This window comes from Felis catus, chromosome B3 (genome assembly GCF_018350175.1).
Source record: "Felis catus isolate Fca126 chromosome B3, F.catus_Fca126_mat1.0, whole genome shotgun sequence".
NCBI lineage: Eukaryota > Metazoa > Chordata > Mammalia > Carnivora > Felidae > Felis > Felis catus.
In genome coordinates this window covers 99,482,485-99,506,386 of record NC_058373.1, presented here as the reverse complement: position 1 = coordinate 99,506,386, position 23,902 = coordinate 99,482,485, and the positions used below count along the sequence as shown (strand labels likewise).

At 44.7% G+C, this 23,902-nt stretch overlaps 1 protein-coding gene across 1 annotated transcript in view; it reads left to right on the top strand.

Annotated features, from left to right (window-relative positions):
• The window catches only part of NID2 (nidogen 2), a 67,934-nt gene that overhangs the window by 4,251 nt on the left and 39,781 nt on the right, over positions 1-23,902 (top strand). The window contains exons 3-4 of the mRNA XM_023255688.2: positions 8,405-8,637; positions 14,051-14,805. Of these exons, the coding sequence (XP_023111456.2) occupies positions 8,405-8,637; positions 14,051-14,805 (988 nt within the window). The remainder of the gene's footprint in view (positions 1-8,404; positions 8,638-14,050; positions 14,806-23,902) is intronic.

Here is a 23,902-nt window from a genome sequence, read left to right as displayed (position 1 = left end):
CTTAAGAAGACTAACTCTGACCCTTCCTGATTAGGGGACTCAATCTGGAAAGGTTTTGGTTTTTTTTTAAATTTTTTAAAAATGTTTTTTATTTATTTTGAGAGAGAGAGAGAGAGAGAGAGAAAGAATATGAGCTGGAAAGGGGCAGAGAGAGAGGGAGATACAGAATCTGAAGGAGCCTCCAGGCTCTGAGCTGTCAGCAGAGAGTCCGCAGGGCTGGAACCCGTGAACCACGAGATCATGACCTGAGCCGAAGTCGGACGCTTAACCGACTGAGCCATCCAGGTGCCCCTCAATCTGGGAAGGTTTTAATGAGAAAGTAGTTTTGAATCTGAGTTGAGCTTAGTGGGACAGTCTCAGAAGAAATAGCATGTGACATATCACCCATGTGCTGTAAAGTATAATGTGTTTTGGGCATTGCATGTGGTGCATTATTACTGAAGAAGAACGGTTGTTGGGCATGAGGATGAAAAGGCCATGGGGTGGGGACAGATCATGTTCTGCTGGGAGTTTGGACTTGGTTCTTTGGCAGTGGGAAGGGTTTTGAAGGATTTTAAGCAGGGGATTGATTTTTTTTTTTCTAAAGTTCTTTTTGTCTGTATTGAGAGGGTAAGGGCTCAAAGGAAAGATTACTAAAACAATTACTATATATGTTGTTTATTCAAGCTATCTACTTAATTCTTGAAACAATTATTTTATCATACTGTCTTCCCACAACAGTCCTACAAGATAAGAATTATGTTTGCATTTCACAGATAATGGCAAATAGAAGATAATACAGTTGTCCAGAATTCTCCTCGTTAGGCAAAGTCAGGCTTAGAGGACACATTTCTTGATTCTTAGTTTTTTTAATTGCCTTTATTTTAAAGTAACCTCTACACCCAGTGAGGGTTTGAACTCACAACCCTGAGATCAAGAGTCGAATGCTCTACTGACTGAGCCAGCCAGGTACCCCAGTTGTTTTTTTTGTTTTGTTTTGTTTTGTTTTGCTTTGTTTTACTGCTTTTAACCCAGATTTTTCACGCGAGACCCATTTCCTTGGCTCGAGTGATGTTGGTGGGCACAATAATAATTGTGCTTTTTCCACAGACTTCCAATAAATAAGGCTCGGTGTGATCTTAGTACCAAAAGAATGCTTGGAATCATATTTCATTCAAAGGAAGAATGAACTTGCAATGAAATTGGCTGCCAAGGATGCTATTGATGCCTTATTACTTCTAAATTAGTATTCCAATGCTCTGAAGAGAATTCAGCTGCATCTGTCTTACTTTTCAGTAGAATAAAGACAGATGATGTTGAATTGAGTGAGGCTGAATCAGGGAGATGAACAGTTACACAGAAGTGCTGGTTCGGTGAAATCACAGTCGAGTTTTACAATTCCATTTTTATCAGAGCTCATTTGAAACCAAAAATTACAATACAGACAAGGTGAATTTGTTCATTATTTTTTCAGTTCCATCTGTAGCATAGGAATACTGCTCTCTCACCCAACTTTCAGGTGGTTGTCAAGACAATGACGATATAAAAACATCTTGAAAGAAGATGTGGATTATGAAAGGTTATCCAGTGACTTTGGAAGTAATGATTCAGCCTCATTCTTAGTTTTCTCACCTGTAAAATGTGGGAGCAATGCCTACCTTACAGGATTGTTGTGAGAATTAGCTAATGTGGCATTTTTTAAACATATTTTTAAATTCTATTTATTTATTTTAACAAAGAGAGAGAGAGAGAGAGAGAAGCAGAGAGAGAGGGAGAAACAGAAAATACCAAGGAGGCTTCATGATCAGTGCAGAGCCCGACACCATGACCGTGAGATCATGACCTGATCCGAAATCAAGAATTGGTCGCTTAACTGACTAGGAGCCACCCAGGCGCCCCTAACTAATGTGGCATTTTTAGGTAGGATGACATTTTTAAGTAGTCCTTATATCCCTCTAGACCTAGTGGGTATGGTTGCTCAGCCAATCTGTGTTCCTTTGTGTTGGCTTGATAGGACCAGATTCTAGTTTTTTAATTTTTCTATCTTGTAAGGACACTGTGATGTAAGCCCTTTGCATAAGGATTCTTTAAATACTAGGTTTTCTGAATTGCAACTTTTGTCTGGTCTCTTTTGGGTGGGAAGTACAAGAAGATTTGTAGATTCCGTCTCTCTTTTACTTTTCTAGTTAAAATCATTCCTCAGACATCGCCATATGCTCATTTGGCTTTGGGATTTGTTTCATTTCGAAAGGAGATAAGGGTTCTTCTGTTTGGAGAGAGGATGTTTTTTTCAGTTACCCGCATGGAAGGTTCTTCTGAATACTTTAAAGAGCCCTGTGATTTGAGTTCTTATTTTAATAGTTCTTTGGAGATAGGTTTTGGCAAGCAGTAATCTGCCTTGCCTGAAGCACTGCGTGAGTTCTGTGTGGCTTTCTTGAACCCTGACACGCTAACCTGATGTCACAGAGTTGCCGGAAACTTGAAGATATCAAAGGAATGGCATCTTTACCATGTAAAACAATTTCAGTTGTTGCCCTTTCTGTCCATGGATATTCATGGTGGGTATGACAGGGCATGGTACCTGATGTTGCAGGAATGGCCAGGGGTGATTGCAACTTAAAAAAAAAAAGAAAGAAAGAAAAAAATGAGTAGTGTTTATCAGTTCAGGTAATCTGAGATTCCTTGAACTGTCTTAGGTACCTCATAGGGCAAAGCAGTCATGGTATTGGCCTTCAAAGAACTTGTTGATGGAGGTAAAGAGGACTAGTGTTTACTTTAGCTATGGTTTTGGGGGGAGGGAGGTATTGTTTTGTTGTTGTTTGAGTGATGGGAGTTATGGAGAACTGGGTCACACAGATCTGTGTGACATGGGGGGATGTTCTGTTGGAATTTAAGTTGGGCTGGAAAGACGGCAAGAATGGACCTTGAGAATAAGGCAGCAGGAGAAATTGTTCCAAGTGAGGCTTTTCCTGAGGCCGGAGAAATGGATGAAGGGATTGCACAAGATGGGCGGAAGGTTGCACTTCGGAGGCCTCACTATGGGGACAAGGTGTGTTGACTTGTGTCACAGGATGATTGTGGTTGATGGAAGGGGTGGGTCCACAGAGAAAATGGGAGGTAAAAGCAGGACTTTTTTGTAGGTCACTGACTTCTGGAGCTGAAGTCCAGAAGAGGAGAAGTCTGAGGTTCTATCTGAAAGAGTTTAACCTGACTCTAAGATATAGTTGTGAAGATGCACTAAACAGAGACATATATGGAAATTGGTTAATGAAATGCTGAAGTTTTGCTAAAGGCTAAGAGTCAGGAATGATGTCACGTTAGAGACTAGAGAATTTATCTCTGTAGGATTTAGGGCATAAAAATGAATGAAGGGAAGTCTTGTGTGTGACGGCAATGTATAGGTACTGGGAGATGGAGAAACCTGTTAAAGAGTGGAGATTAGTGCTTGCACCAAACACTGGAGGCCAGAAGTCAGTGATGCCACCGCTGTAGAGAACATGTGACCCTAAGGAAGACAGACAGGAAAGAGAATTTTGTGACACTTATAGGGAGTTATCCTACTTCTTAATTTTCATTTTTTTTAAAGATTTTGGTAAGTAAGTATGTATGTATGTATGTATATATTTATTTATTTTTTTCAACGTTTATTTATTTTTGGGACAGAGAGAGACAGAGCATGAACGGGGGAGGGGCAGAGAAAGAGGGAGACACAGAATTGGAAACAGGCTCCAGGCTCTGAGCCATCAGCCCAGAGCCTGACACGGGGCTTGAACTCCCGGACCGCGAGATCGTGACCTGGCTGAAGTCGGACGCTTAACCGACTGCGCCACCCAGGCGCCCCATGTATATATTTATTTTAAATGTTTATTTATTTTTGAGAGAGAGACAGAGCATGAACAGGGGAGGGGCAGAGAGAGAGGGAGACACAGAATCCAAAGCAGGCTCCAGGCTCTGAGCTGTCAGCACAGAGTTGGATGCAGGACTTGAACTCACAAACCATGAGATCATGACCTGAGCCGAAGTTGGACACTTAACCAACTGATCCACCCAGACACCCCGAGTTTTTTTAATTTATTTTTGAGAGAGAGACAGAGAGAAGAGGGAGCAGGGGAGAGTCAGAAAGAGAGAAAAGCAGAGAGAGAATCCTAAGCAGGCTCCGCACTGTTAGCACAGAGCTCGATGCAGGGCTCAAACCCATGAACCACAAGATCATGACCTGAGCACAAACCAAGAGTCAGACGCTTAACCCTGACTGAGCCACCCAGGTGCCCCTTTCATTGTAATTTTTGTAATTCACTATAGGCAAACTTATTTGGGACAAGGCTGGCTGGCACTGTTCTGATTTTTTGCCAGATGACCGAAATCAATTGCATGAATTGTAAACTCAGAAGTTTGTAGAAGGGCATGTTTTATATCTGCCAGCATGGCTCTGCTGAGCGTCAACACTGATTGGTGATGTCCCATACCTGCAGGGGAGAGTCAGACCCTGCCTGGTTTCTACTGATGACTCTGGCTTGTCTCTCTTTCTGATAACAAGATGGCAGAAACCTTGAAACAAGGCAGCCACTGGCCCTGATCCTTCCTGTGCTGCCCCTCTTCCCACAGAGGTCACTCTCTCCTCCCTGGGATCCTAAGGAAGTTGGGAACCAGTGACCCTTTTGTGGGGTTTGGCGGCCCATCTGAAGGTTTGTCTTCAGAGACAGAGCATGTGGGGTTCTTGCAAAGGCGCTAGTCTCCAGGAATGTGAAGACCCTTCCAGTCTGGAAGCCAGTCGAGGGGTACTTTGGGAGGAGGACCCCTTCAGGACTGCATGAAGTGTGCTCTTTAGCAATTAGATGTAGAATTTTGTGGGGCCGAGACAGAGAACTTCAAAAGAGATCATTTGGTGTGTGGGTAGTTTTTGAACAGCCAACCTCTTTTGGCCTGTACTTTGGGATCATAAATTCTATCTAAAACCCTCCTATTGGCCTGTTTTAGTGGAGACAAGTGGATTAAATAAAGGCTTATCACCTGTCTAGTAAGCACTTGGCTCAGGGATGGCATATAAAAGGCACTGAATACATTTTCATTGGAATGAATTTATTGACTGATTGACTGAAAGAATGAATAAAATAAAGTGCTAAATTCCCAGGCCCTGCAGTAAAAGCCAGACACTCCCCTTCACAGCTCTGTTTACTTTCTCCCTCCCTTCTTCCCCCATTCCCTTCAGTTCCCTCGAAGTCTCTAGGACCCCCCTCCTCCTTATCTTACAAAATTTCTCTAAACTCAACCAGGATGCTTCCTTCCTCACATTTGCCATAGGTAATCAATGCCAGGAGCTTTGAAAGCTTAGATTATTACAACAGGTCCTTTCTCCTTCCTCGAGTACTTTTCTTTCCCTAGCCGAACTTTGTTGATTCTGACAAATGGGGTACTCTGAAGTTACGGAATCAACATTAATTGATGATGTAGTATGTATTATGTAGAGATACGATGCAGAGTAGGCTTTGTTGACATTCAGCAGAAGTTATGGTTTCCTAGCTTTGAGACGTTCTAGAAAGCATCCTCTGCCTTTTGTTTTCGGAACAGTCGAGTTTGCTAATGAAACGATCCACAACTACAAAAATAACAAGTACACTTAGTGCCTCCCCCCCCCCACCCCCGCTCCACCTCTGCCATCTTTAAGTGTGTGTGCTTAAAGAAAGCAAGAAAGCAAGCAGGGGTGCCTCGCTGGCTTGGTTGGTAGAGCATGTGACTCTCGATCTCAGGGCCCCATTTGGGTGTAGAGATTACTTAAAAATGAAATCTTTAAAGGGGTGCCTGGAGGGCACCTGGGTGGCTCAGTCAGTTGAGTGACCTCAGCTCAGGTCATGATCTCACGGTCTGTGAGTTCGAGCCCCGCATCAGGCTTTGTGCTGACAGCTCGGAACCTGGAGCCTGCTTCAGATTCTGTGTCTCCCTCTCTCTCTGCCCCAACCCACTTGCATTCTATCTCTGTCTCTCTCAAAAATAAATAAATATTAAAAATAAATAAATAAATAAATAAATAAATAAATAAAGGCGTGCCTGGGTGGCTCAGTAGGTTAAGCGTCCAGCGCTGATTTCGGCTCAGGTCATGATCTAGCGGTTCACGAGTTCAAGCCCTGCATCAGGCTCTGCGCTGACAGTGTGGAGCCTGCTTGGGATTCTCTCTCTCTGCCCCTACCCCACTCACTCTCTCTCTCTCTCTCTCTCTCTCTCTCTCTCTCTCTCAAAATAAATAAATAAACTTAAAAAGAAAATAAAATCTTTTAAAAAAAAGGAAGCAAAGCAAGGTAAGTTTTTCCATTAGAAAACAAAAAGAAAGGTTGTGTGCCTTCTTTTTTTCTTTAAAAGCGTTTTAACACCTGAATTGCTTTGTCCTATAAGCTAAACCTCAAAACTGTACTTGGAAATTAAGCTTGTGAAAGGAAGAGTAAACACTAGAAGAGTCTGAGCACCATATGGAGAAGGGCCATGGACAGAACGAAACGCAGGACACTTTCCTCTTGTTTCCTCTTTTATTTAGTAAGATGTGATGTTCTTCTCTCTGCCTGCTTTTATCTGTCTAGCAAAATGGAGAAATAATACTCCTTACCAGTCAATAAGAGTCACATTATTTAGGAAGTAGTGTTATTTATAAATACTTCCCAGTCCCCTACCAAGTTGTAAAAGGAGGGGGATTTAGTGAGAGAAGCCTTCTTAGAGTCCTAAATATAACGTCTTTTTAAGATAAGGAAGTACCATTAACAGACCATTTGGGGTTGGGTGGAGATAGCCTTATGTAGGTAAAGGCAAAAAGTGTCTGGCTGAAAATACAAGAGTAAAATGAACTTTAAGGAGTGATTCTATAAGGACGTGGGTGTTGGGGCGCCTGGGTGGCGCAGTCGGTTAAGCGTCCGACTTCAGCCAGGTCACGATCTCGCGGTCCTTGAGTTCGAGCCCCGCGTCAGTCTCTGGGCTGATGGCTCGGAGCCTGGAGCCTGTTTCCGATTCTGTGTCTCCCTCTCTCTCTGCCCCTCCCCCCCTCCATTTTGCTCTGTCTCTCTCTGTCCCAAAAATAAATAAACGTTGAAAAAAAAAATTAAAAAAAAAAAAAAAAAAAAGGACGTGGGTGTTGGGTTTGTGGCTAATTCAGTCTCTCACTCTGGTCTGCTTTGGCTCCTCCTGTGTTTATTAGCATTCACAGGCTGCCTCTGTGATGCCTCCCCAGCCCAACCCTAAGGTCTCACACACCCTCCTCTGGCCTCTACTATCTTCTCCGCCAACTCTCCTGAATTCCAGTCATGGCCGTTCCTTCTCCGAAATAGTGAGAATATCCTGGGCAGAGTCTCCCTTCCTTTGTTTCTTCAGCACCAAGCATAATGTCTCGTGCTTTGTAGGCACATAGTAGGCACTTGGCTGAATTAATGTGCGAGTGGATTAATAATGGAGTTTACAAACACATAAACAGCTAACTAAGCAAGATGAGGTGAATGCTAACGAGAAATACCCACAAAGGTGTTGTGGATGGTCGGAGAACAGAAATAAATCTACAGGGAATCACAAAATGCCTCAGAAGGAGAGCGTTGGAATGTTAGGAAGGTTTCCAGGCACGGGGAAACATGAGCAAAAATACAGAAGCAGTAAAATACATGACACAGATGGGGAATGTTACATAGTCCGATGAAGATGCAGTGGATCTAAACCTGGGGAAAGAGTTTAGGGCACTTACAAACCGCCCTGAATGGCACGCTAAGGAGTAGTTAGGGTGGCCTAGTGGCACAGGTCATAGACTCTGGAGCCGCCTGGCCTGCCATCACGTACTAGCTACCAGCCCTTAGGCAGATCTCTTAGCCCTCAAGTCTTGTTTCCTGCTCTGTGAAGTGAGGGTAGGCTAACTCGCGTGCTGGTGTGAAAAGGCGGCAGAAAGAGGAAAGAGAGCAAGGGTGTGAGAACAGTAAGGAGGCCTTTAGATCATCCACTGGCTAACACCATGCCTGCCCATCACGGGTATTCAGTAACAGATGAATGAATGAATGAATGAATGAATGAATGAATGATCCACATGAGTGCCTGGGACAGTGAACTAGGCCAGTGGCTGTGGGAATATACAGGTTAATTTTGGTCCTTGCTCTTAGCTCTTAAAGAGGTTTGGATGAGAACAATACGAAACCTTAAAAACGTTATTTTTGTAACCTGTGTTTCTTACCTATGCACATTTCAAGTGTTAATCTAAATGATAAAAAAGAATTATAATAATAGTATAGCTTACAAAATTGTAACTTGGAGAGGAAATTGAGAAGAATATAATGTACAAAAGCAATTTGGAGGAATCCTAAGAAGGGGGCAAACCCTTTGTATTTTATGATGCTTTGTCTGCATTCTGTTTTGTTTTTCTTTTCTGTTTCTTTTATTAAAAATATTTCCTATTTTTTGTTTTTCATAGCGGAACACTTTCCAGGCAGTTTTGGCGTCTGATGAGTCTGATACCTACGCCCTCTTTCTTTACCCTGCCAATGGCCTTCAGTTCTTTGGAACCCGCCCCAAAGAGTCTTATAACGTCCAGCTCGAGCTTCCTGCCCGGGTGGGCTTCTGCCGAGGGGAGGTCGATGACCTGAAGAGAGAAGGTCCCTACTTCAGCTTGACAAGCACTGAACAGTCTGTAAAGAATCTCTACCAGTAAGTAACTCAGGGCATAAGCCCTTCCCTGTCTGATGTTGAGGACCCTTTGGAGCTACCCAAACTCCAGCGGCCATAAGACCATTAAATAATATCTTGGGGGCTTCCACTGGAGGCATCAGGTCAAAACCAGGAACTAGATTAGACCCTAGGGGGAACAAATTCACCAAAATATAAAAGGCCCTTTATTTTTCCTGCCCTATTGGGTATAGATACCGGAAACAGAACAGTGTTTATGTGTTTGCACAGCCACTGAGGCTTGCTATGGAAAACATTGCTCTTGGAGCCACATAAAAATGTCCAGTAATATAACTGCCCAGACTGAGATTTTTCCAAGTTAATCATTTCACCGGAGGAGATGTTGTGATTTAGTCTTTTAGGCAGATACACGTTAAAAGTTAAATCAAGTATAGCGTAATTTGGGGAAAAGGGAAAACCAAACACATTGGTAGCATTTTAGAGGTCTCAGGGTTTCTGTATGGCTTCATTAACTGAAACCATACTGGTTGGTTTTCCATGAGGTCGCTAGAACTGAGCACATTCCTCAGTGCCATCAGAGGCTTCCTCTGCCAGTGCAATAATACGCCCTTGTGCTATGTGTCAGTCCGCATCAACACCATATCTGGGTCGGCACCATTTCATAACTTACTAATTTCAGGGCTTGTAAAAACTGTCTTTGCTTTTATTCCTTTCCCTAATACTGGGCTAGAATCCAGGCGGAATACACTGTTTACTTAGCCTTCCTTAACTGTGTCTCCCTTCCATTATGTTATTCCTGGGCACTGCAGTACCTCACACTTTTACATGCCATCCGCTCTACTCAGCTATCAGAGAGCAGGCCCTACAACCAGATCTGGTTACTTAGTGCTGACATGTTTTGAGGGCTTATTAGTTGCCAAACATCGTGTAAAACACTTTCCAGAAGTTGTCTTAGTTAAAACTCACAGGAATCCTGGGAGGTAAGTTCTACTATCTTCTCAATTTGATAAATGGGCTTAGGAAAGTGAAATTATGACCTCAAAGTAATTAAGTGGCAAGGCCAAAATTCAAGCACAAGTCTGGAGTCTCCAACTCCTTCTTTTATGCTGAATCCCGCTCTGCTTTCCCCGTCTTCTGACCAACCTTGGGCATCTTTAGGTCTCCATCCAGGCTGCCTTTTAGTTCAGACGTGAGAAAATCTAGCTGCTTGCTTTCTCTCCTCTGGTTTCACCTTCCTCTTCGTCTCTGGAGGCCACAGATTCTCTACTCCTCAGACGTTACTAAGAGTTCACAGTGGGCAAAGCACTTGAAATGCAAAGATGTTTGAGACAGCGGCCCTGCACACTAGCAACCTATACTCTGGTAGACAGACAAATGGGAAGAATTTCAGAGCACTGGAATGAGTGTTGACTCTACTCCTGGTACAGGAGGCGGTGGGGGCCAAAAAGTCTGTAGGAAAAAGCAGTTGCGCTCCCCACCACGGTGATAAAAACCCTTTGGAACTAACACACATGCTTACACATGTGCACGCACACATGCACACACACATGCACACAAAGACTTGCACGTGCATACACACACACACGCAGCACTCCCATTTACCTCCCTCCGTGCCTGCCCTCATTTGTGTCTTTGATGCTTCTTCTGAGTTCTTGCTGAGAACAGAAGATAGGGGACTAACAGATTTTTCTGAAGTATAGCTCATACTTAATATAAAATATAAAGTACAAACACACGGAATAATGTGAAATAAAAGCACAAATTACCCATTATCACTGCTTCAAGCAATAACCAGTATTAGCAGTCATTCTAACTTAAGAATTATGCAAAAACTTTCTAAAACCAAAATGGTTCTTTTGCTATACATGTAGCATTTTCCCATTTATCAATGTCTTATAGGTATCATTCACTAAGATAATCTGTTCGTCTTATCGTTTTAAGGCTATCGAACATTGCACCATTTTTATACCACACTATGAAGATAAAAACTTACTGATGAATTTGTTTTTTATCTTTCCTTTTAGAAATATCATTGCAGTACACAGCATAACACACATTGCTCAGATTCTTATTTCTGGTAAAGATAACTTCTTAAGAGTGGAATTGCTGAGAAAGGATAGATACAGTTTTAACGCTTTGATGTACATCAACAAACTGCCGTTCAGAAATGTGCAATTTCTATGCTCACCAATAGTATAGAACTGTGATCAACAGCTTCTTGTTAATATTTGTGAATCTGGTAGGTATCAGTTGCTATCCTCACTCTAATTTCTTTGATTAGATCCTTACTCTCACTTCTTTGATTACACCTTTTCATAGGTGTAATAGCCATTTATCCATCTTTGTGACTTCTCTGCCCATGCCCTTTGCTATTTTCTACTGGGGTGTGCGCGGAGAGCTCTTATAAATAAGAAAAATTACAGCAAGAGTATTAATTCTCTCATATGCTGTGAATATTTTTGCCCAGTTCATCTTTAAAGTTACTCCACATCGAGAAGCTGTAGGTTTAGTGTCGTCAAAGATAGTACTCTTTTCCTTTGTTATTCTTAGAAAGGCTTTCCCTACCTCCCCATTGTGGAAATGGTCCTCAGTTTAACCTTCTATTTTACTTGTCCGAATTTAAATTTTCAAAAATACACAGAAAAGTGGAGAAAATAGCTGAATGAATACCCAGAAGCTCATCGGTTAGATTTAGAAGCTGTTGACATTTTGCCATATTATTCATCATTTTTAAAACACTTAAGTATTTTAAGGCAAATCACAAACATCATGCTAATGCTAAATACTAAATACTTCAGTATGCATCTCTAAATAATAAAATTATCTTCCTAGTCAGTGGTATCTTTGTCTTCCTCAAACTTGTCTTATAATTGTGAACTTAAAGGTAATGAACTATCTAATCCATAGTGTTTGGCATAACTCCTCTTCTGCAAATTTAAATGCGAACGCACACATTTGTGTTTTTTGAAATTATACTCTTCTGTCTCCTGAAAGACAGTAATTACTAAGTACTAATCGTGTGCAGGGCCTCATGCTAGGCATTTTGTGTGGTGTTCTTACTTAATCCTCCTAACAGCCCAGGGAGGAAGGCACTGTCATCCCACTTTGTGGCCTTGTTTTCCTTTGTAGAAAATAAATTAAATTTTCTCTATCTCTGAGCTTTCCAAATGACCTCGGATTTTAGGATAAACTCAAACTGGTTACTTTCCCATCACGCACAACAACAAAAACCAGGATACTGATTTATATTTCATTAGAGAGTTGTTTTATTTAGCGGTTTTCTGCCATAATTTGTATTTTCCTAGTCTTTGAAACTTTTATAGTTTTTCTAACTTCAAGAAGACATTTCATAGCTGCAACACCTCTGATGCGATAATATAAACTAACTATCCTCAGATCCTCAGGATTCTCTCTTCTTACTTAAGTGTTCCTTATTTGCTTGCTGGAAAAACACCAGCATGGAATCTTAGAACATACCAAGCATATATAGCATACTGCACAAGAGATCACAGTTTTGTTTTCTCTGCTCCTCTTTCCCTAAAGTAACTATAAGAGCAGCAGCAGAAACAATAACAACAACAACAACAACACACACACACACACACACACACACACACAAGATAGTGGGAGAGGGGAAGGTGGACAGGAGGAGAGGAAGAAAAGGGCAAGGGATGGGCAGACAAGGAGGGAAGGAGACATTCTTAGAATTGTACTGAAGTTATTATTGCTATGGAAATCCATGTGAACATGATGAGTTCCTACCCAAATGAGCAATGATTCTTACAATGATTCGATAAATTTGTTATTCTCTAAATTAAGTCTTATGCCTCACTGACCCCCATAATTTTTTTGATTAAGGGGGGAGCTTTGAGCTTGGTATTTTGTACATACACCAGAGGAGTATAGAAACTGGTGCATTCAAGCTAGCCAGACCCTTGTTTGTTCAAGTTTTTGTTGTTGTTTGTTTTTGTTTTTAGTTTTTTAGAAGTCTTTTGTGTAGTTCTCTTTAGAATGTATCATTGACTAAAATAATGGATCCTTGGGGCATTGGGAAAACTGAGTGGGGTCCATGTTCTTTTCTAATAAAGAAAACACGTGAGCTCTCTGGTTCCAGATGTTTTTGAACACCTCTCACCTATAACCCATGGAATTTTGATTAAACTATTTTCTTTTTTTTTCTTTTTTAAGGTTATTTATTTATTTTGAGAGAGAGAGAGAGAGTGCACGTGCACATGTGGGGGTGGAGGGACAGGAAGAGAGGGAGAGAGAGAGAATCCTAAGCAGGCTCTGCCCGGTCAGTGCTAAGCCTGATATGGGACTTGATCCCACTAACCGTGAGATCATGACCTGAGCTGAAATCAAGAGTTGCACGCTTAACAGACAGAGCCACTCAGGTGCCCCAAAACTACTTTCTGATATTCCCCTTAACTTTGTTCTGCGTTTGCTCAACATTTTTTACACTTGGGCATGTATATTTCTTTGAGTGTTTTTACATTGACTCACAATTCTATGTGAGTTAGTTTATTGATTAATCCATGTGATTAAACAGTGAAATGTCTGTAACATTCTGAAGACCAGTGATCATTCAGATGCCGATTGACTCTAGTATATTGGTTTTCTGACATAAGGTAGATATTTAGAGCATGGGCTTTGGTGTTAGTGGTGAGTTTGTGTCCAAGCTTTGCCAGTTATTAGTTGTATGACCTTAAGAAGATTGGTTAGCCTCTCTAAACTATTTTCACCTCTGTGAAATTGGGCATAATGACTGCCCCTACCTTGTAGATTGTACTGAAGAACATTAAGCACTTGGTATATCACTAAATCTCAAAAGTACGTAGTTGTCACTGTTTTAAGTGTTTAACAAAGTTGTATAAGCATACATTTTTCTGAGTGTGTTAAAAGTAGAGGACGTATAAAATATTCCTGCATTCTCTATTTGTTTTCAAATAGCCAGATTTCAGATAAAACGTGAATTTTAGAGATTTTTTTTCTTTTTTAAAACGTTTATTTATTTTTGAGGGAGAGCGGAGGAGGGGCAGGGAGAGAAGGAGAGAGAGAATCTCAAGCAGGTTCTGTACTGTCAGCACAGAGCCTGATGCGGGGCTCAAACTCACAAACCGAGAGGTCATGCCCTGAGCTGACAGCAAGAGTCAGAGGCCAAATTGACTGAGCCACCCGGGTGCCCCTTAAAGCAGATTTCTAATTTGATGGTCCAGCATTCTGAAAGCTAATGTTGAGTAAGAGGTAGTTTACATCAAAATTCCAGTATAATCCTTTTAGTTAGCACATAAGCCTGGTTTTATTTGGTTTTATACACTGATGAAAACTCTGAATCTGATCTTAACAGTGTTTCAGTTTTAAAATAAATTGCTCACCTTTGTTGGATGGTGGGCGAATGGACACTTTGGTCATGCACTGTTTCCTTTTTATTTAGACAAAGCAACCTGGGGGCTCCTGGAGTGTGGGCTTTTCATATTGGCAGCACCCCCCGACTGGACAATATCAGGCCAGCAACAGTTGGAGGGGACCTTTCCAAAGGCCACTCTGCAGCTCCCCCCGAGCGTTCCTTCGGCCTCCCTGAGGTCCTGGCAAGTGACTACACTGAGGACAATTTGGATTATTATGATGAGAATGAGAATGAGGGGGGAGTTGAATACACTCCGAGTGAACCAGAGGAAGCACTGAATGGCCACAGCAGTGTTGATGTTTCCTTCCAATCGAAAGCTGAGTCAAGACCCATGGGGGGTGGAATGTCTCCACCGAATTCTGATCTGGCCTCCCCTTTGCCGCATCTGACCTCTAGTAACTGGCCATTCTACCCTGAAACGGAATCTGCCACCTTGAACCCTCAACCCAAAGAGGGGAGACATCCGTGGGGGATGGACACCCCAGATTTAAACGTCCGCGTTGAGTCTTCTGAACAGCCAGGGACCAGAGGCCCAGCTCCATCAGAAGTAGAAGGAGAGTCACTGGATCCTTCCCAGGGGACCCTGCCTCCGTATCCTGAAAACAAAAGCATCAACCCCTACACATATGGAGGGGCACCACCATCAGAAGCGGATGTTCCTCCGGCCCTCCCTGAAGGAAAGGTCGTTCTTCTAAACTATCCCTTGCCAGCTCACAGTATACCACTGGGTCGAGGGAGGCAAGTGTTAGGGGTGGAAGACGTCATCACTTCCAACACTGAGGGTAAGTGCGTGAGAAAACCGGGCGCTGAGATTTCATTTTTAAAATGCTGGTTTTGCGCAGAGTTATGATTTTTCCCTCCAGGGAGTTGGTGAAACATTCAGCAAAATGAAGATTGGAACTGACTTTTAAACCTACGTTTCAGGAGACGGAGTATCTTTCTTCTGCCAAGTAAATCTTGGCAGGCAAAGTCTGTTGGAATCTCTTGACCATTAATAATGTTTTTTTTTTTTTTTTTAAATGGGCCTCACGAAGTAAGTGGGGAAGAACTAGGTTGTTCGTGCCGGCTGTGCTGTCATAGTGTAATGAAGTGTTTCAGTTTGAAAGTTCAGCAAAGGTGAGGTGCCTGGGTGGCTCAGTCAGTCGGTTGAGCATCCGACTTCAGCTCAGGTCATGATCTCGCAGTTTGTGAGTTCGGGCCCCACGTCGGGCTCGTCGCTGACAGCTCGGAGCCTGGAGCCTGCTTCGGATTCTGTGTCTCCCTCGCTCTCTGCCCCTCCCCCGCTTACCATCTGTCTGTGTGTGTGTCTCTCTCTCGCTTTCTGTCTCTCTCAAAAATAAATATTAAAAAAAAAAGTCCAGCAAAGGTAAAGTGTTCTGAGGCTTCATATACATTATAGTGACGGAGGGGTGAAGGCTTTAGTTTCAAGTGGCTGGTTGTGCTGGCTCAGACGCACATTCCAGATTCTTGCTCTGTTATGGGATAATGCTTGTGCTCCCCTTAGTTAGAGATGCATTGGTGGTGTGTGTGGGAGGGGAGACCCCTGGGGAAAGAAAGTTGCTAACCACCTGTGCCCTGTCATTTCTGGTTCATGGCTGTGCGGCTGCGGTATTCACCTCCCTGCAGTCTTGTCCTCATTTTATGACTCACTGACCAGTGTGAGGGGGCCAGGAAAGAAATGCCAAGAGGAGGCCGTGGTTAATTAATACAGACATGGAGCCATGTTGCCTTCTCTTCCAAATAGAGTCTTGTCACATCAGCTCTTTCTTCCCAGTCAGGGACGTAAACACATGAGTGGGAAACCGAGCACAAATTCATTCCAGTTCCAGGGACTGCTCATCTGACCTCTAATAGGAGGCGAGAGGCCCGAGGTGAAAGCACTCTTCAGGACCTCTGCCCTGCCCCCTGCCCCACCTTTGCTGTTTCCCATTCCTTTTGTAGTAAAAATGTGTTGACCTAGCAGAGGGCCTTCTGGGTTCTTCTGCTGTGGTAGCGATCTCGAAGGACATGCTCAAAGAAGTGCTTATTTTAGGAGGAAAGAAGCTATTTTGTGACAAAAGTGGCATTGTGTAATGATTAGAGGGAGAACACTGGTGTCAGACTTAGGTTTGAATCCTAGCTGCCTTGCTTGCTTGCGCGCTCACTTGCTGGGTGACCTGAGGCAGCTCATGAAACCCTGAAGCCTCTGATTTCTCCTCAGTTTGCTGAGGGGACTATGTGAGATAACAAAGTTCTCAGTGTCTGCACTACCTGATCCTTAATAAATGGTGGCTGCTTTTACTAATGATGGAAGATTTAAGGCAGTACGAATGAGGTGGGCGGGGGTTGGCTAGAGGTTAGGCAAGGGGCTTGTTAAGTCACTATGCCTCAATTTGTGCCTAAGGGCCACTTTTCTGTCAAATGGAAGATGTGAATTTTATTGGAAGACTTTTCAGTGAAAATTCCATAATATTTAAAGCCACGTATCAAAGATTTTTAGGAAAGGGAATTCGGAGGTAAAGATGCAGTCCTAAAACGGTCTTTTCACTTGTGATTTCCTGCCCTGGGAAGAGGTTGGAATATTAAGACGCCGATCTGTGGAAGTGATTGATTGAAGGGTTAAGAAGAAAGGGGCTGCCTAGCCTGCTTTGAGCTGTGAGAGGTTGAGCTTGCTGGAGCGAGGGGAGGAGGCTTAAGGAATATAGAGAACAGAGGCAGCAGCCATAACCCTTCTGGGGCACGAACTATGGTATTTAGCAGCTGCTGGAGGGCGTCTACTCCTGACGTCTTAGAAATGGCAAAATGCATATGAAAAAGCTGATTAGTACACTGAGACATTTAGGAAAAAAAAAATACCTAACTAGAAATTTTTGAACCGTGGGGAGAAAAAAAATCGGCAACCTCAGAGAGCACAGATAAACCTTGAGAGCAGAGAGGGCAAATCAGTTCGGATTTTCAGGCTTCAGGAAGACTGTGTGGTTTATAGAAACGTGCACTTAGTAGGTACTTTTTTTTTTTTCAAATGGAAACATTGGCACCCCAGAGGTCCGTCAAGCAGAAATGGACTTCCGCTGGGATAGCTAGTGGAGGGGGGTAAGCAGTGACTCACACGGAAAGTTGCCTGCAAGTGCCCAGCCGTGAGCCACCTGCCTGGCTGTTTCTACTGACCGAGTGGGGGAGCATGGATTTGGGTGTTGGGTGACCTGAGCTTGAGTCCCAGCTCTACTGTGTGGTTTGGGCTAAGACATATACTCTGGCCCTCGTTTTCCTCAGCTATTAAATGGAGAAAATGTAAACCTTGTGAAGTGGCTGTGAGGATTGGAATTGAGTATGGCAAGCACCATGCCCAGTGCATTTTTAATTTCCCCTTTAAAACTTACAGGTCATCTTGCCGAACCAAAATATTAAGATTTAAAGAACCCCCAAATATCTCTTCCTCTCTTTTCAAAATTTTTTTTTCCCTTAGAGACTCTTTTTATAGACTTTTCTTCTTGTTGAGAAACCTAGATTCTTTTCAGAACCTGTGTACCTCACTCAACGAATGTCCCCATCACGCTCTGTTTTTTTTTTTTTTCATTTGTTTATTTTGAGAGAGGGAGAGGGAGGGGCCCAAAAGGAGGGAGAGGATCCCAAGCAGGCTCTGCACTATCAGCGCAGAGCCTGACACAGGGCTCCAACTCACGAGCCGTGAGATCATGACCTGAGGTGCCATCAAGTTGGATGCTTAACCGACAGAGTCACCCAGGCGCTCCTCCCCCCCAGTCACACTCCAGTTCTGGCCTCAAATGCATTGTTTGCTTTGTTCTATTTTCAGAGACCACAGAGCCAGCACTATAATGGAAATGCAAGCATCTTCTAGCTAAGGTGCCTTGTTTCTGCAGGGAGCTCCAGGAGCTGGTCGGCAGAGCAGAGAGTTACCCGAGTGCCTGCCTCACGCCCTGCTCTGACCGAGGCACTAGTGGACTTTTTGGCTGGCATTTGTCACATACCCCCTGGGACTCTAGGTGGAAACTTGCTTTAGTTTGTGCTGTCACGATCAGTCTTCAAAACTGCCCTGTGAAGTGGAGATACTGTCATTCTTCCCATGTTACAGAGGAAGAAGTTGAAGCCTGGAAATACTGAGTGATTTGTCTGAATAAGAGAGAAGGGAGCCACGGAAGGATTGGCACATGCTGTTAAGGTGACACAGTGGAGGGCAGACCCACACGTCCCTGCAGTCTGGGAAGTCTTTGCGAAGGAAGAGGGCCTTGAGCCAGACCATGGCATCAGAGTCTGAGCTTAGAGAGGGCAACTGGGGAAGTGGTCTGGACAGAGGACTGACACGTGAAAATGGAAAGCAAGAGAGTGGATGGGGTGGGGGAGAGAGGTAAGGACTACGGCTGACCAGGACCAGGACCAGGACTGACTGTGAGGTGGGTAGTGGGCACGACGACTTACAGAGCTCTTAGGTGTTCCTGTGCCTGCTGGGGTGGTGCTGTGAGCACCTTCATCTAGCCTCAGTCTGCATGATGAAACCTCAGCCATCCGTACTCCACCATGGGATCCTGGTGTCCCCACTTACATGGCAGTCGAGCCGGGAAAGCCCAGGGTGCCACAGGGATTTCCCTGTGGCTTCTAGTCCAACCTTCCTTTTGGCTTTGGGAAAGGCTGCAGGAATGTGTTACTCACGCAGCTTCCACCCTGGGATGAATCAGAGCAGGCTCTGCCTCCCCCTCCAGCATCTCTCCCAGGGACATGTCCAGGTTGCTGAGGGTCTGCGAGCACAAAGGCTTCCCATACCTGTGGAGACCCCTGCTGGTGTCATGACAGTGGATGTAAACCACTGCCCATACCGACCCCCACGCCTCGACTCCTAATAACTATGTGCCCAATGGCATCACACACACACACACACACACACACACACACACACACACACGCACACACACACCCCAGAAGAAAACAAACTGAAAACTGGAGGGAAAAGTATACCACTGTTTTGTTTTAATGTTTATTTTTGAGAGAGAGGCAGAGCGCAAGTGGGAGAGGGGCAGAGAGAGAGGGAGACACAGAACCTGAAGCAGACTCCAGGCCTAACTCACGAGCTGCAAGATCATGACCTGAGCCCAGCCGGACGCCCAACTGACTGAGCCACCTAGGTGCCCCTATACCACTGTTTTTCATTACGGAGTTGGATGTGGTTTTTCTTACTAGTCAATCATTCTACAAGGCAGGGAAACTTAAGAAGATCTTTCCTGCAGTGAAAATGTGGGTCCTTTTCTTGAGCAGTAAAAGCTGTTGAAAGTAAAAAAAAAAAAAAAAAAAAAAAAAAAAAAAAGTCACTCTAGGTGCCAGGGGCAGCCTCCTGCTGGAAGTCCTCCTTCCCCTCTGTGTCCTATCTGCCTGGAGCCAGCCGCCTTCCACCTTTCACACGGCTGGGCCAGAGCCCTTAGGGAAGGAGGGCAGGCCCAAGGCTGAAGACCAGCGTTTACGTGCTGCCGGCAGAATGAAGACTGAAGGACAGATCAAATCTAGAGCAGAGAAGTTTTCCTTTTTTTTTTTTTTTTTTTTTTTTTTTTTAAATTTAGGCTTCACGCCCAGCAGGGAGCCTAGTGTGGGGCCTGGCACAAGGCTTGAACTCATGACCCTGAGATCAAGACCTGAGCTGAAATCAAGAGTCAGATGCTTAACCAACAGAGCCACCCAGGCACCCTTATTTTCAATTTTCTTTTTTTTTTTTTTAGAGAAGTTTTCCATTTTTGTGAAGAACTCCCGATGAAGATGAATCTCAGGAACTTTGGCAGGTGCCTTTCCTTCTCTTATGTATCCCCATCCCACTTTTCTTTCCATGAAGGATCTGAGAAGAGTGAAAAAGCCTTAAAGGGGAAGAAGAAATGAGATTTGAAAGTCCTCATGTTAACAAAGCCTTTGTAAACTGAGCACATTCAAACCTGGCTGGCCTCTGCCCTCCTGCTGTGCCGGGCACAAGCCAGCCGACTTGTCCCTAACGTTTTTGACTCTCTGTGACAGGTGCGCCCAGGCAGAGAGTGGGTCCCAGGAGGGTCTGGAAGACAGCCTGTGGGTAAATGCAGGAGAGAAGAAGCCACGGAAGATGATTTCTCCAAGTGTGGTCTCTAGTCCCCTAGCGTCTGATTCATCTGGGGCCCTTGCTTAAAATGCCGATTTCCACACCCTTCCTCCACCTTCTGAGCCAGAATCTGCATTTTTAAACTAAGTCCCCTGGTGATTCCAAAGTAGTGGAAAGAACATAGGATTTAGAGCCAGAAGATCATATCACCTCCATGGGCCTCAGTTTCTCATCTGTAAAATGGAAACAATATCTCTTCCCCAGAATAGGAAGAAGTGGATGAAAATACATTCAAAACTCTGATGTAAAGAGGCATATAAATGATCACTGAAGAAGAAAATTGTCACTTGTTTTGGGATACACTCATGGCACATCTCATCCAGCTGGGATTCAGACGTTGATTCTATACTTTCAAGCAGCTCAGCATCTTTGGATGTATCTGCAATTCTCCTAGAAATTTGAGAAGGCGCATGGGCCAGAAGCCTGGCTTTTCTTGCCTTGGATAGATAGCTGCATGTCGGAGCCTATTTCTAGATCCAGTTCTGCCTCTTCATCAGGGAGGGGATTTAGCCTCTGGGCTGGTGGATCTGGGCCCAAGCTGGCAGTAAGCACTGAGTCCTGCTGCTTACCTGGCCAGGAATCAATAGGAGGGCATTGCCTGAAATCCTGCCACCCCCAGGAGCTGCTGTCAGCTGAAATTCATTAACTATGCTAATGAGCATCCTCGAGCTCAGAAATGGAAAGTTTACAAATGGCCTGAAGGTCATCTTCAGCAGGCACAAGAACCACCTGGGGAGTGGTTCAGATGATTCTGATGCAGTGGTTCCCCACAATCCATGGAGAAAGCCCTCCTTCTGAGTGGTTGAATGGTGCCCTCTGAGGGTCCTGTCGGAGGGGGAAAGAGCTTCCTCGATGCCTCCCAGCTGTTGCTGGAACAGATCCCTCACAAACCTGGCCTTCCACAGTCTCTCTGTCTCAGGCGGATCCCTCACAAACCTGCCCTTCCACAGTCCGTCTCAGGCGATGGCAGCTCACCAAGGTGTGAACGTCACCATGGGCTTCTGCCTTTCCTCTCACCTTCTCCCCATTTCTTCTCCCTTTCTGCGCTCCATCCAACCCATCAGCAAACGCCGTCGGCCCCATCTTCAAAACACTCCGTGTTTGTGCCCTTCTCTCCACCAGATCTTCCAGCTGCCAGGGCACACACTCATTGGCTCATTGGCAGGTCAGATCTTGTCACTCTCCTGCTCAAGATGCCCGAGTGGCTCCCTTTCTCACTCAGACTAAAGCTCAGCTCCTTCCTATGGGGGCCCTTTGACAACTGGCCAGTACCTCCCCGGCCTTCTCTCATTGCCCCTGTTCCTCCCACGTGCCCCTTGTGTCCTGCCTGCAGTGCCCCTGCCTCCAGGCCTCTGTCCAGAGGTCACCTTCTCCCAAGGTCCTCCTTGATCCTGATGTTTAAAAGAGCGAAGTCCGCACCCCCACTCCCAGCCCTCTTGACCTTCCCCGACTTAAGATTCTGCACAGCTCGTAACAACCATCTCTGTACTAAGTATTTGAGCTGTTTGTTCAGTGCTGCCTAGAAGAATGTAAGCTTCAGGACGGCGTGTTTGTCTGCTGTATCCTTAATTCCTAGATCAGAGCCAGGCCCATAGTGAGTGCTCACATTATGTGTTGAATTAATACATGAAAAAAAAGTGCAACAGGCATTTCTTTACCTTTGGCCTGACAAGCTGATACTGTATCCAGTGTGTGCATCTGTGTGCACGCCTGTGTGACGGCAGGCATACGAAGGGATCCTAAGGGGAGCCTGTGTTTGCTCCTTTTGGGAGCGAACTCCACCTCTTTCCCTGTGCAGCTGTCACGGGGCTGGAAGGCTGAGCTTCTATTTGTGGCCCAATAACCTCCATCCTGTGAATGCAGTAGTCTCCAAAAAAACTGCATACAAATATCCCTGAACCAGTTTACCAATAACCCGTCCTAATTATAGTTTGTCTCATAATGGCCTTTCTTGGGACCCTACCCATTATTATTATTATTATTTTTTTTAGAAAAATGCAGTCTGGGGGGCGCCTGAGAGGCTCAGTGAGTTAAGCATTCGACTCTTAGTATCTGCTGGGGTCTCGCTTGGGTCATGATCTCAGAGCTGGTGCCCCCGCCCCCTCCCCCACTCGCACTCACAAATCAGCTTAAAAAAAAAAAAAAAGAAAAATGCAGTCAGTGTGCCAGTCTGGTTAAACTTTTGCACAGTTGCCTTTGTAAGTTGCTGGCTGCATTGCTGAGCACCTCTCCTTTTACCCATAGGAAAGCCATGCCTGCGCCTTGCTTTTTAGTTTAATGAACCTCAGCTCTCCAAATCTCCAGTCCTCTTGCATCCCATCTCTCCCTGTGTGACGACCTACTCTTGTAAGAGGGATTGGGTGCAAGAACAAGTCTTCACCAGAGAAAGAGAGGGAATACAAGACAGACCCGCTTTTTCTTTAATCCGGGAGAACACTGTTTAGGGTTTGGTTTTATTTTTACCCGATTTAACCTGAATATGACGACTCTTTAGACCTGTGTCACATTGCTTTTCTTTTTTTTTTTTTTTTTTTAATTTTTTTTTTCAACGTTTATTTATTTTTGGGACAGAGAGAGACAGAGCATGAACGGGGGAGGGGCAGAGAGAGAGGGAGACGCAGAATCGGAAGCAGGCTCCAGGCTCTGAGCCATCAGCCCAGAGCCCGACACGGGGCTCGAACTCACGGACCGCGAGATCGTGACCTGGCTGAAGTCGGACGCTTAACTGACTGCGCCACCCAGGCGCCCCGTCACATTGCTTTTCTACCTTGGTCCTCTGAAGTACGTTCAGGAAAAAATGTGATTTCTGGCAATGGAGGTATGAGAAGGGGTGTCACCCTGATTTTAGAGAGCATTTCTGTGGTTTGCACAGAGCCACCTGAGCCACAGTCAAGGTTGAGTTCTAGAGGTTGGGGTCCTCCTGCCGCTCCCCCCCACCCCGTGTCCCTCCCACCTTGTTCCAGAGGAGAGTCCTGATGGCAGCCGTGCCCTGAGCACTTGCCAGTGTGCCAATCCCTCCAGGAACTGTTTCTTTACACTTAGCTGTCACCTTTGGAGCCAGAGAAACCCAGGCTGACAAGTTACTTTTTGTTTTACTCAAACTGGGTCCTAACTTCTTAAATCAATGGACGGTGATGACATCGTTTTCTTCACAGCAGCCTCTATAATACCCAATCTAGATTTTGGGGCGGGGTGGGGAGAGGGGAGTTTGGAGGGGCTTGTGAGTTCTATGTCCCTGTCCTAGTCAAAAACAAAAACAAAAACAAAAACAAAACACCCTGTTCAGGATTATGCCTAAATGTCTATGTTTATCAAACTGGAATTTCTCATCTGTGTCATCAAGGCCCTAATACCAAGTCTTGAGTCACTGACTGCATTCTCACCATGTTCCCAGATATTTCACTTGAGTCCAGTCACCTGCTCTGCCAACCCTCAGCCTGCTGCTTTCTCAAGAGTCTGTAAGCAGCGGTCAAGTACGGCCCAGAAGTTAATGCTCCTGCCGCTGCCGCCACCTCTTACCTGTGCTCTTTCCCACAACACACCGTAATCCCCGTCCGGATCATCCCAGCTCTCCTTCCATCAGGCCCGATTTATAACGTGTGCCTCAAATCTTACTTGCTGAAGCCTAGGCTGATCAACCCCAAGCAGCTGATCAGATCCTTAACCCAGCTCTCATGGCCTATGTACTTGGCTTCCACTGCAGTCCAGCTGGGGCCAGACCTCCAGGGTTCAAGTCCTATGGCCCGTGTGACTTCAGGAAATTCACTTTAATC